The 12,807-nt window shown below is 38.8% G+C and overlaps 1 protein-coding gene across 2 annotated transcripts in view; it reads left to right on the top strand.

Moving 5' to 3' along the window:
• Positions 1-12,807, top strand: part of LOC122671378 (chaperone protein DnaJ-like) — a 114,591-nt gene that overhangs the window by 66,358 nt on the left and 35,426 nt on the right. For both annotated transcript variants that reach the window (XM_043868552.1, XM_043868551.1), the window contains exon 5: positions 9,738-9,933. In XM_043868552.1, coding sequence (XP_043724487.1) covers positions 9,738-9,933 — 196 coding nt within the window. The remainder of the gene's footprint in view (positions 1-9,737; positions 9,934-12,807) is intronic.

Raw genomic sequence — 12,807 nt, 5'->3', positions numbered from 1 at the left:
CTCTCTATTTATAATAATAATAATAAAAGAGATTACAAAGGGAAACACTGTTCATGATACTATTCACGACACTGTTCACGTGAACAGTGTCACAGCCCAAATTACAATCCTACCCTTGTTCAAAAGTACATAAATAAAGCATAAATAAAAAACCAAAAATACCCTTATAATATCGGGTGGATAAATAATTTTTTAACACTTGCCCGCTCCCAGGGGGACTCGATACCGTGACTCCTGCCTGCTCTGATACCATGTAGAAACCGCTTCCTCTAAAAGGCCGACCTTGTAGAAAAGGGAGGAAACAATATGTATATCATACAGGAGCTTTTAACACGGCGGACTATCCAAAGGGGGACACGGGTGGATAAATAATTTTTTAACAGTAATAGCTAATACTTCCTTCCAGCATGTTATAACATCAGAAACTAGACAATTAGATTAGAGAGAGGAGAAGAAAAAAGAGAAGAAGAAGAAGAGAGAGCAAATCCCAAAGAGAGGGGGGACCTGCGGTAGAACAGAATGTTCTATCGCAAGTCACCCAATATCATATATAATCATAATAGAAAATAAAACTTAGGACAAACTGTTTTACATCTGACCAAAATACTAAAGAACACAAATAACCCAGGTACAAAGACCTATCGGCTCTTATAACCTTATAACCACCTATTTCAACACTCCCCCTCAAGCTGGAGCATATACATCACCCATGCTCAGCTTGTTCCAACAAGACCGAAAACTAGGAGCAAAAGGACTTTGTGAACACATCAGCAATCTGATCAGATGAAGAGACAAACGGTGTCTCAACCAGCTTCTTCAAAATGGCACTACGAACAAAGTGACAATCCACCTCTATATGCTTAGTTCTCTCATGGAAGACAGGATTACTAGCAATATAAATGGCTATCTGGTTGTCGCAAAACATCTTCATCGGGGTTGGAACTGGAAACCCCCATCTCAAGTAGGAGAGACCTATCCCACATCAATTTTGCAATGGTATGGGCCATGGCTCTATACTCTGCTTCAGCACTGGATCTAGCAATCATGGTTTGCTTCTTACTTCGCCACGTAACCAGATTTCCCCCAACAAACGTACAATACCCTGTAGTAGATCGACGGTCACTAGCTGAACCTGTCCAATCTACATTAGAATAGGCAACAAGCTCCATATGTTTATTTGGACGATAAATCAGCCCCTTCCCAGGGCCCCCCTTCAAATATCGAAGAATCCGAATGCCTGCATCCCAATGAGACTTGCAAGGAGACTGCATAAACTGGTTAAGAACACCAACAACATAAGAAATATCTGGTCTAGTTACAGTCAAATACGATAACTTCCCAATTAAGCTTTTGTAGGAATGAACATCCTTAAGACCCTCACCGTCATCAGAGCCAAACTTGTGATTAGGATCCATAGGAGTATCTACTGGTTTAGCAGCAAGCATACCAGTTTCGGTCAAAAGGTCTAACACGTATTCCCTTTGGGACAGGCTGATTCCCTTTTTTACTTCGAATAACCTCAATCCCAAGGAAGTAGTGAAGCTGGCCCAAGTCTTTAGTTTGAAAATGTTGCTGTAAGTAATTTTTCACCTCCTTGATCCCACTCTCATCATTACCCGACACAATAATGTCATCAACATATACAACAAGAACAACCAATTTCTCTCCTTAGCGACGAACAATCACAGAATGATCTGAGAAGCACTGAGTAAAACCAAAATCAGTCACAACTGAACCAAACTTCTCAAACCACTCTCGGGGAGATTGTTTCAGCCCATAAATGGCCTTCTGCAGCCAACACACACATCCACTATTCTCCCCTTGAGCAACATAGCCTGGAGGTTGCTCTATATAGACCTCCTCAAATAGATCACCATAAAGAAAAGCATTTTTGATATCTAACTGGTATAAGGACCAATCAAAATTCACAGCCAGAGAAATAATGAGGCGAACAGAATTCGGCCTAGCCACAGGAGAGAAGGTCTCAAAATAGTCAACACCATAAGTCTGGGTTTACTCTTTCGCCACCAGGCAGCTTTGAGCCGCTTAACAGACCCATCAGAATGATAATAGTGTACACCCACCGACACTTGACTAGGTCTTTACCAAGAGGTAAATCCACCAACTCCCATGTATGTCGAGTCAGTAAAGCACCCATTTCCACATCCATGGCCTTCTTCCAAGCAGGGTCTTGAAGAGCCTTAGTGTGAGAGCAAGGAACAGTATAAGAAGACAAAGAGGTGGCAATACTATGAGGATAAGATGGAAGATGGGATATACAGACAAACTTCTCAATAGGATAGGTAACTAAAGATTTGTGAGTACATGAACGTTTACCTTTCCGAGTGGCAATAGTGATTCAGAATTGTAACCAAGCACCGCCCATTGGTTCTATACCCGATTCATAGCTAGAAAGTTTCTCTGGTCCTTCGCTAATTGGGGCAAAAATTCCGGAAATTAGAAATGCCAAAATGGGAATAACACTTGATATTATTAGAAATGGTAAGTCATCAGAATCCGGATCAGCTGGTAAGTCAGAAACAACAGGTAAGACTGGATTTCCACCAGAGGTTGAGGAAGGTACAAGAAGCAATGCAGAAGGGCCAGTCTGATCTGTATGGAGCTGCCCAATGTGCCTCTTGCGCCGGTACACTTGTGGTGGAGGAGTAGACATAGGAACAATGGCAGGAATAGGAGGAGGGTCAGACACAGCTAATGGATCACTAGACACGGTGGGCTGATCAGAAAAATAGGATGTACCTTCGAAGAAGGTGACATCCGCACTCACAAATTGCCGTTGAGTGAGAGGGTCGTAGCACCTATATCCCTTCTGGGCCCAAGAAGATACACTTGGTTGACCGAGGGTCCAACTTATCAATATGGAGATGGAGATTATGAACAAAGCAAACACACCCAAATACTCGAGGAGGCAAACTAAAACTCGAAACACCGGGAAACAAAATAGAAAAAGGTGACTCGTCACCAAGGACAGAAGATGGCATTCGGTTAATCAAGAAACATGCAGTCAGAACTGCATCACACCAAAAATGTTTGGGCACCTGCATATGCAACATGAGAGCCCTGGCAACTTCATGTAAGTGCCTATATTTCCATTCTGCTACCCCATTCTGTTGAGGAGTATAGGAACAACTAGTTTGATGAACAATTTCGTTAGTAACACAAAAAGATGAAATCTCAGTTTGAACAAACTCCAAAGCATTATCAGTCCTAAAATTTTTAATAGAAGCATTAAACTGGGTCTTTATTTCATTGTAAAAATTTTGAAACACATTTAAAAACTCTGATCTATCCTTTAAAAGGTACAACCAAGTAGTCTTGGAATAATCATCCACAAAAGTGATAAAATAACAAAAACCATGTCTATTGCACGACAAGGACCCCACACATCTGAATGCACTAAGGAAAATAAAGAAGTACTATGGGGCATAGGACGAAAAGGGAAAGTAGCACGATGATGCTTACCCAACTCGCAGCCCTCACATTCTAATTTATTTAAAGTCTTAAACTGGAGAAAAACAACTTTTAACCTAGACAAAGATAAATGTCCTAGCCTACAATGCCGTCGAAATGGAGACTCTCCACCAATAGTAGTAGCTGTAGCCATAGTACTATATCTCGCGATATATCGGTATCTCGGGCCTATCGAGATATCTGAAATATCCAAAATTTGGTGAAATTTCGCCGAAATATTGCATTTTTTCTGCAATATTTCGGGAGTCCATCTCGATGGGTATTTGGCCATATCTAGGCCTGATACTTCATAGACACCCTTATTTAAGCTAAATAAACACATTTAAACCTTCATATTGCAAAAAAAATGAACTCAAAGTGGTGTTTTGGGTTTGCACCCTTGATTGACTGTATATGGTCGGACCCTGTTGTATAAAATAGTTAAATACATATTGTTTAAGTACTAAAAGACATAATAAGAAATTTAAACAAAGTAATGAAACAAAAATAAAGTCAAATGTACCCTTTAGTTTAAACTTTAAAGTTTAAACTCATAAAGTCATGAGTGCATAAGTCATAACTCATAAACTTCATAATAGTCAATAGTTCAATACTCAATACACAAAGTATTTCTACGAAATTTACCAAAATGTACCAAAATTTACCGAAATATACTGCTCAATTTACAGTATTTCTACGAAATATACCGAAATATCGCCGAAATTTGAACTTTTTTCATTTCGGAAGCCCATCTCGTCTCGGTAGTGTCGAAATTACCAAATTTTCCCAAATTTCGGCGATGTATCACGAAATTTTGTACCGTGGCTGTAGCTGAAGCAGACGGGGCAGCACCATTCAAATAATATAGTCCATCTTTCTCATACCCTCTACCAATCGTCTTCCTCGTGTGAAGATCCTGAAAAATGCAGTAAGAAGGAAAGAAGGTTACGGAACAATTCAGATTTTTAGTAAGTTGACTAACAGAAAGAAGGCTTAATGGAAACTGGGGAACCTGTAAGACAGATGAAAGAGAAATATTAGAATTAAGAGAAACAGTACCATGTCCGGTGACAGAAGTAGAGGAACCATTGACCACAATAACAGGAGGGGTGTGAGAGCTAGAGGAAATAGAACTAAAGACAGATGACTAACCGGTCATGTGAGTGGAAGCCCTCGAATCAATGATCTAGTGGTGGAGGGCCCAGAAGTGGAAGTGGATGATTCCAGACTCTTGATGTGACGCATGAGTTGTTGCATCTCATCACGGATGTTGGTAGAAGAATCTCCCACAGTCGAACCAGCCTTAGTATCACTATGTGTAACAAAATCAGAACCATCTTTAGAAGTTGCATGATTGGCCAAGTTTTGAGCCCATTCAAGTTTCCCATGCTTGGACCAGCATATGTCAACAATGTGATTTGTCTTCCCATAATAAGAACATAATTGGGCTGCTTAATCAATATGCTGTCCTCTAGAATTACGACCACCAAATCCATGTCCTTCCCCTGAACCACGGCCTCTAGTAGTAGTGAAAGCAGAATTTTCCTTGGGGTTAGTTTCAGGCTTGGAGCTAGGAGAGACAATACGCTGCAGTCTAGAAAAGGTGTCATTCAAGGTAGGGACAGATTCACCAGCAAGTATATGTCTCTTAATAGCCTTGAGACTAGGATTCAAACCAGCCAGAAATTTAGAGACGAAAAATTCATTTCTTTGAGCCTTCAATTTTTCAACGTCAGTAGTTAGAGGCTGGAAAACATTTAACTCTTCAACCATCCCCTTAAAGGCACTGTAATAGTCTTGGAGAGACTTGTCTGACTGCTGAAACTGAAACAATTTCTCATAGAGCTTGAAGATACGTGTTATACTCTTCTCTTGGGAGTATGCCTCCTTGAGATCATCCCAAACTCCCTTTGCCGTGGTGCGGAACATAACATTCGCAGCGATATCCCGTTCCATGCTGTTCCATAACCAAATTAAGATAATAGCATTCTCCTTATTCCAAGTGTTGTAATCCTTAGAATCAGGTTCTGGAGGAGGAGAGGTAATGTAGCTAAGCTTGTCTTTAGCTATAATATAAACCCGGACAGCCTGTGCCCACAATAAGTAGTTGGAATTCCCCTTCAACTTAATGGAGGTATTCTGAACATTGACATTGTCGTGGAGGGTCTTCGAATCAGCCATAGTAGATACACTTCAAAGTAATTGACAAGCACTCACGGTAATCGATTCTGAAGCAAGAGAAGTAGAGAAGCAGCAACTAGTAACAGCAGGTGATAATAAAGGATGACTAATCTGTAGCCAGAAAAGCAGTAATCGACAGCAGCAACTCCACACTCGATAGAGACAGCCAAGGCAAGAAACAAATCAGAATCGATCTCAGAGTTTCTGTCAAGACGAAGATCTTCAGATAAGCATCACCACCAGTCAAACCTGGTTGCAAGAACCCCCAGGAGTACTAAACACCATGTAGAAGTAGGCCGGAACCATGAAACTTCAAAAAAAAACTTTCATAGAAAAAGTCGATTATTGTCAGGGTTATGTCCTGACATCGATTTCAGCAGCCTTCAACAATGTTTCAGAGAGAACTCCAAGCAGTCATCAACTATGGTAGATAAACATAGGAATCACTCCATTAATTCTTCAAAGGAGTGGAATTACATCATAGAAGGGGCAGCTACTGGTGGTTGCACACCACAAGCAAAAATTGATAAAGGGAAATCAGAATAGGATAGTGGGGGGTATTCCAATCTGATTAGACAAGCTCTGATACCATGTTATAATATCAGAAACTAGGCAATCAGATTAGAGAGAAGAAGAAGAGAGAGCAAATCCAAAAGAGAGGGGGGGACCTGCGGTAGAACAAAATGTTCTATCGCAAGTCACCCAATATCATATATAATCATAATAGAAAATAAAACTTAGGACAAAACTGCCCTTACATCTGACCGAAATACTAAAGAACACAAATAACCCAGGTACAAAGACCTATCTGCCCTTATATCCTTATAACCACCTATTTCAACACAGCATATATCAGCCATGCATAGGAAACTATCGGAAAAAAAAAAAAACCATGCATAGGTGACATGGAAAATCTTATTTATTTTTTATTTTTTTAGAAATATCACTTTGTAAAACAACTTATCAAAGCCACTCTTTACATTTTTTTTCTCCTTTTGAATAAATTACAGTACTTTATCAAAGAAATATAGAATCATAATAGTAAATTCACAACAAAAGGGAGGCTGATGCAATGGAAGCCTCAATAGAAATGGTGGTGCCCCACAACAAAAAGAAGGGGGAGGTAATAATAAAGGGATAAAAAGGGGAAACTAAAGGAACAATCTCACAGGTAAACTATCACCAAAACATAGTCTAGGACGGACTATTTCTTGTTTAGCTAAGATATCGGACTCCTTCATTTCACGCCTTTGGCTCCCTAAAGAAAGAAATATTCCTTTAAGTAGCCAATTTTGCAAATATGCTAATCAAATGAGAAGCCTTCATGGGTGGCCACATCTCTTCTTGATCCACCCATTGATGTTTGATGTGTCTCCTTCCATTGTTATGTTGGTGAAGCAGCCCTTAGACATAAGTCCCAACACATGCATAAGCAAAGCAGCTCTGCTGTGGTAGGATCCCTCTCACATATGGGGTATGAAAAGTTTCCACTACCAAGTCGTGTCATTCCTAATCACTTTTCCAAATCTGGAAGTTCCCTGATTCCCTTGGGAGCAAGCAACTATCAAATTTTGTATGACAAGACCCAAGTCAAAGGATCTCATTCAGTTAAGAATTCTGAGAGGAATCTGTATATGATAATCCGTGATCACTCCTGAAGCAGGTACACAGGAGGAACATCCTTAAAGATGGACACTGCTGCTGTCCAATGAGAGACTTTCCCCATGATCATCTGTGCCCTCCTGCTATGAAGTAAATTCATCTGTGAAAAGCAGTTGTGTTTAGCCCAAAGGCACCCGAAAATAGGAAGGGTGGTAGCCTAACCTTAGTAAGTTCGGGAACGGCAATTGAACGGGAACGGATACATTCAGCAATTAAATGGACTAGACGACAATAATACTTTTAAAAAATCCAGCGTAATAAAACGCATACAGCAATAATACGATACGTGTTTAATACGGCCACTCTATAAGCAAAAATACGGGCATATATTCACTATGTTATGGACATGCACCACCAAATAAACAAAATAATAGCATATAGACAATGATTTTATCAAAAGAAACCTCACATCTAAAATAAACACAATATAATATCCCCTATTACATCTCATAAGTTTATCATTTGACAAATCAAAATATCAATAAAAGTATCTCATCAGACATATTAAAAAAAAATAAGACAATGTGTTCTAGAACTCATCTCTAAGATGAATTAACATCACCAATGGAAGTTCATGTACCTTAGTAGCAGGTTAAAAATTTATATAGTCATATGTAGAGCTCAGATGATCTGCTGCCAAGCTTGTGCTTAATGGTCTACTACTTCACATGGCATTAGAATTATAGTCAATGACCAATTCCATCAAATAGCAGTTTTGTCAACTCATGTTACTCGAATCATACTTGTTTATGAAAATTTTGTTCCTTGAATTAAACCACACAAAGATGAAGCAGAAAAAAAAAAACAGAGAAAAAGAAGAGGAACGACTTACAGAGACGAAGAAGAGAGCCTCAGATTGAGTGTTCCCACCAGACCACTACTGCAATCACCGCTGCAACAGTTTGGCGAATGGAGAGGGAGAAGAAGAAGAGGAACAGAGCTTGTCCGCCTCTGCAATCACCGATTTACCCAGCTGCAATTAACCGGCCACCTGAACTGAAATGGGAACGGATAATAGGAAGGGGGCAGGGGGTATTCAGCCTCAAAGGAAGTCTCGCTGGCCACCTGAACTGAAATGAGAACGGAGATGAAGAAGATGAATGGAATGGGGGCAGTCGACGGCTAGGGTTCAAAGAGAAGAAGACCAAAATCGTATTATGTGAGGGTTTTGTTTTGAGTTTTTTCTTCTTTTAAGTTTTGAGCTCTTGTTTTTTAACAAAACTAAACTTAAGTGAAAAAGTATTAAACGCATTTAATTCGTGTTTAAAACGTGTATAATACGGATGCACTTAAAAAACGATATTTTACCATATATATGGAAATATATGGTAAAATATGTTTTTTTGAATTAAACGTTCGGATACGCGTATAATACGCGAATTTACTAACTAAGAGCCTAACAGAGAAAATTTTCCCCCTTTGCGAAGGCATCTAAGGTCCAAAACAAGAAAGCTTGCACATTCCCACTATCCACTTGAAACATTAACAAGAAATGGCTACGGACCAGTATAAGAGTTTATGAGATCCACAAGGTCAGTGGATACCCTCAGGAGTATGTTCATTATATCTGTTTATATAAAGAAGACTTTTTGATGAATAATTTAAAGAAATAAAACATAGAGAAGATAGCAATAGAGCCCTTCTAGATGTCTGGGGAGCCATAGGTGGTGATTTTGCAATAAATGAAGGTTGAGAATTTAGGATGCTGTATGTGAGGACTTATTTTTTGCAGACGTCAGCCTTTGATCAGAGTTCACAATGAGCTTTATATGTCAGTTATCTGTTTAAACCTATTTTTTCCATTGTGAAGGATCCTCAGTTGTTCCATTCTTGGAGAAAACCCTCTCTTAATATGTCAATAGCACTCTTTATATGGTGTACTGTTCTATGAAACCCTCATCTTGATTTCCCCATCGCTTGAACATTTGTTAGTTATATCGCCCTCTCCTTAACTTTATCATGTGATGCATCTAGCGCCAGAACTTTTTCTTTTTTTCAAGCACAATGCATGCATCTTCATCTTCATTCATGCCTAAGATGAAATCTTCTCTATGCTCCCTAATTTTGTCAATTTAATGACCTAGCCTCCGTGAGCACAACTTACTCATTTAATGTATGCGGGCACATCTATGTCTGGGCTCATCTGTGTTCACCTATTGACTAATGAATAAAACAGTTGTGCATTCGATGCGATTTTTGGACATTTTTCTTACTGGTATTCGGTTTGATGATTCATCTTCTGTTTCAAAATTAGCTCTTTATGCATCTTAACTATTTTCCGATAACAATCATTGTTATACAGTCACTATTATTATGAAGTGACATCTCTTACTGCTATAATGAATTGACATTTCTTACTGCTATTCAAATAGTTAATGTAATAAAGAACATCAGCGTTGACTCAATTTCCTTAAGTGGTTCAGTTATGACATGTCTTTGGATTTTTCCGAGGCTATCTTTGGCACTGAAAAAGAGTTCGAGCTTTCTCATCTGGAAACATGTGAATTCTGTGCTGGGACTGGAGCAAAGGTGGGCTCCAAGATGAGAATATGTTCAACATGTGGTGGCAGGGGTCAAGTCATGCGGACCGAACAAACTCCTTTTGGTTTATTTTCCCAGGTAAGTCTTTTTCCAGTACCTAAAACAACAAGATTGGTTCATATGTTTTCAAGTGAACTACTTTGCATGAAGGAAATATCATCACATTGAAATGGTGACACGGAAAAGCTCTAACACTAAATTGGTTTTGGCCCACCTCATGCAATTATTTTTCAGTTATTGACATCTAATCCTTCTTCTTGTTGTAGTTTCCTTTGGGAAGAGATAAAAACAAAAAAATCTTCTTGTATGTGATTTCCTTCACTTAAATCTCTTTCCAGGGAAAAAAAGGGAAAGATGACAAAAAAAGAAATAGTCATGGAAGAGATAACGTCTTCCTCCTGAGTCGTGACATCTCTATCATCTTTCTTCTTAAAATTGTCTTCTAATTCCTATTTCAGAGCTGTGCAAGATGGTGGGTTTCTGTTGTCTTTTGACAAATATGTTGAGTGTGATAAACTAATAACCGCTTCCTGATTGGATCTTGGAATGGGGAAGCAAAATTTGATCTCCAAATGCAAACCGAAACTTCATGAGCATCATCAATGGCCACAGAAAAATTTGGTATTCATGTGAAATGAAAGAAGGTGGTGCTGGGAATTCAAGCTTCAGTGACTGAGAACCCAGAGATGATGACGTGGTTGCATTGAACTTCACCACCCTTTCTTTGCCACTTCTTGCAGTGGTTGCACAAGTAAAACGAGTGAAAGATGGCATCTTCTCTCTCTCTCTCTCTCTCTCTCTCTCTGTATCTGGGGCAAATTATTAAATGAATAAACTGCACAATAAATAAAAGGACTCAGCAGCAACAAAAATATGCTCTGGGGAATTCTATGAGAGCCAAGTGCCCTTTCTTTTCTAAGGGTTGAGTGTCCATTATTTGAAAACTGGACTGGACCAGATAGGCAGATACTCAGTTTTTGAACTGTCAGCCAGGCTCTTTGGTGGTTGTACCAACACCGTGAACCATTTTCAGGAGACTAGTCTTCTGAACTGGGTGTGCAGAAAGGATGATCAAACTGTTAGGTCATGGGATATGTCCAAGTAGGATTGCACCTTGGAGAATAGAATCCAAAATTTAGTTTCTAGAGAAAGCTGGTAAGATTTCTTCGGGTGGAAGTGTGGAACATTCTTGGGGGAATCTGTTTCAACTGAGTTTTGAAGGGGGGTGGGGGTGAGTCAGCTGGGATTGGTCTCTGCTGGTCGGAGTCAACTCAGCTGATATGGTTGATCCAATCCCAATGCCTAAATCTATGTCTGGAGCATCAAATGAGAAAAATGAGAGGGCTTTCTTGAACTATGCTTAACCAGTAGTTAGGATCAAGGTTTAAAGTATCAGTATCGGGTATCGTATCAGAAGGATGATTTAAAGAGACGTATCTTACACTACAGATACGCATGGAAATGGTCAAGATACACACGGAAATACGGAGCAAAAAATAGTATAAATAAGAAATATATAAAACATGTATCATGCATAAAAACTAAAATGGAGAAGAACGTATAACCAGACAAGTGCATTAAATTGAAATTATTATAAAAGATGAGGTTTCTTACATGATGTAATAGTATATTACCATGAAGAGTGTCATCAAGTTTTTTCCGAAACCTACCTTTTTCTGTGAAATCACCTTCATTCTTTGATCTCAGCTTGTTGACTGATGCAAACTAAGTTGTTGTAGCACTCCTTGATTCGTTTTTTGGTGTAGATTAGAAGTCCCAACTCCAAAAGTGTGAAAAAACTTGGTTAAATGGAAGATTTGAGACTCTCCCTACTCAGTTTCTCATCTTTTTCCTGCCAAAATCGAGTTTGAAACTCAAAATGGGGTTTTTATGGTTTGTATCGAGATGTATCGATAGTATTGACCGTATCGGTCGATACATACCGATATGTATTAATACCCACAGTACTCTTTTATTGGACATACCGTTAGTATCGATATGTATCGTATCATATTGGCCCATATCAGCCGATACAATTCAATACCAATCGAGGCGTAGTATTTTTTAAAAAAAAAAGAGGCGTATCGGATGTATCGTATCAAGACTGACTGATACCAATACGTATTGGCTGATACGATACGATACGTACTGATACTTTAAACCATGGTTAGGATGGCTTTAAATGCCAAAGAGGATATTTTTTGGGCTTCTGCTTGCAAATACTTTCACGGTTTATCTTCTACTAACATCAGAAGAGTGGAGGATGTTTTTCTCCAGTATCCAGTCTACTTAATGGGTATGGTCTTCATTCTTGAGGCCATGTAAAATAGAGTAGGCAATAAAATCGCCTGACTTATCCCTACTATTGAATGTTGTGGATATCGAGATATCTTACATAGTAGAGGGGTTCCAATTGATTGGTTCATGAATCCTATTGTGGACTATATGAATTATTCTAATACTTTAAAATCCTATGAGAGATATTTAATGTCTCCGTAAATTGAAAAATAATTTTCACCCCTTTCTCAGCCATCTCCATCATGTAGGCAGCTACAATAAAAAGTTTCACATAGTAAATTAGTTAAAATTTGACTACTATTTTTAAACTTCCCTGAGTCTACTTTTATTCTGTTTTCATATGACATACAATTATTCCCAATTTTTCTGCTCAAAAAGGGGAAAGAAAAAGCTTCAAAACACAAAAGCAAAAATTCACCAAAATTTTTCTTCAGATAATCTAAACTTTGCTTTTCCCCTGCAGAAAATAGGTACTGTAATTTGACTAATTTGTATCAATTCAACCCCTATTGGATGCAAAAGAGAGAAGAAACAAAGGCGTCAAATTTCTTTCAGGGGAAAAAAGTGCAAATATACCCTTCTGAAGGAGGGCTTCTGCCTCTCAAAACCTGAGATTTATCTTGTAAAAGAGGTTTTGAAGAACAAACATGGTAG

The sequence above is a fragment of the Telopea speciosissima genome, chromosome 8 (genome assembly GCF_018873765.1).
Source record: "Telopea speciosissima isolate NSW1024214 ecotype Mountain lineage chromosome 8, Tspe_v1, whole genome shotgun sequence".
Classification (NCBI taxonomy): Eukaryota; Viridiplantae; Streptophyta; class Magnoliopsida; order Proteales; family Proteaceae; genus Telopea; species Telopea speciosissima.
This window is presented reverse-complemented; position numbering and strand designations above follow the sequence as displayed.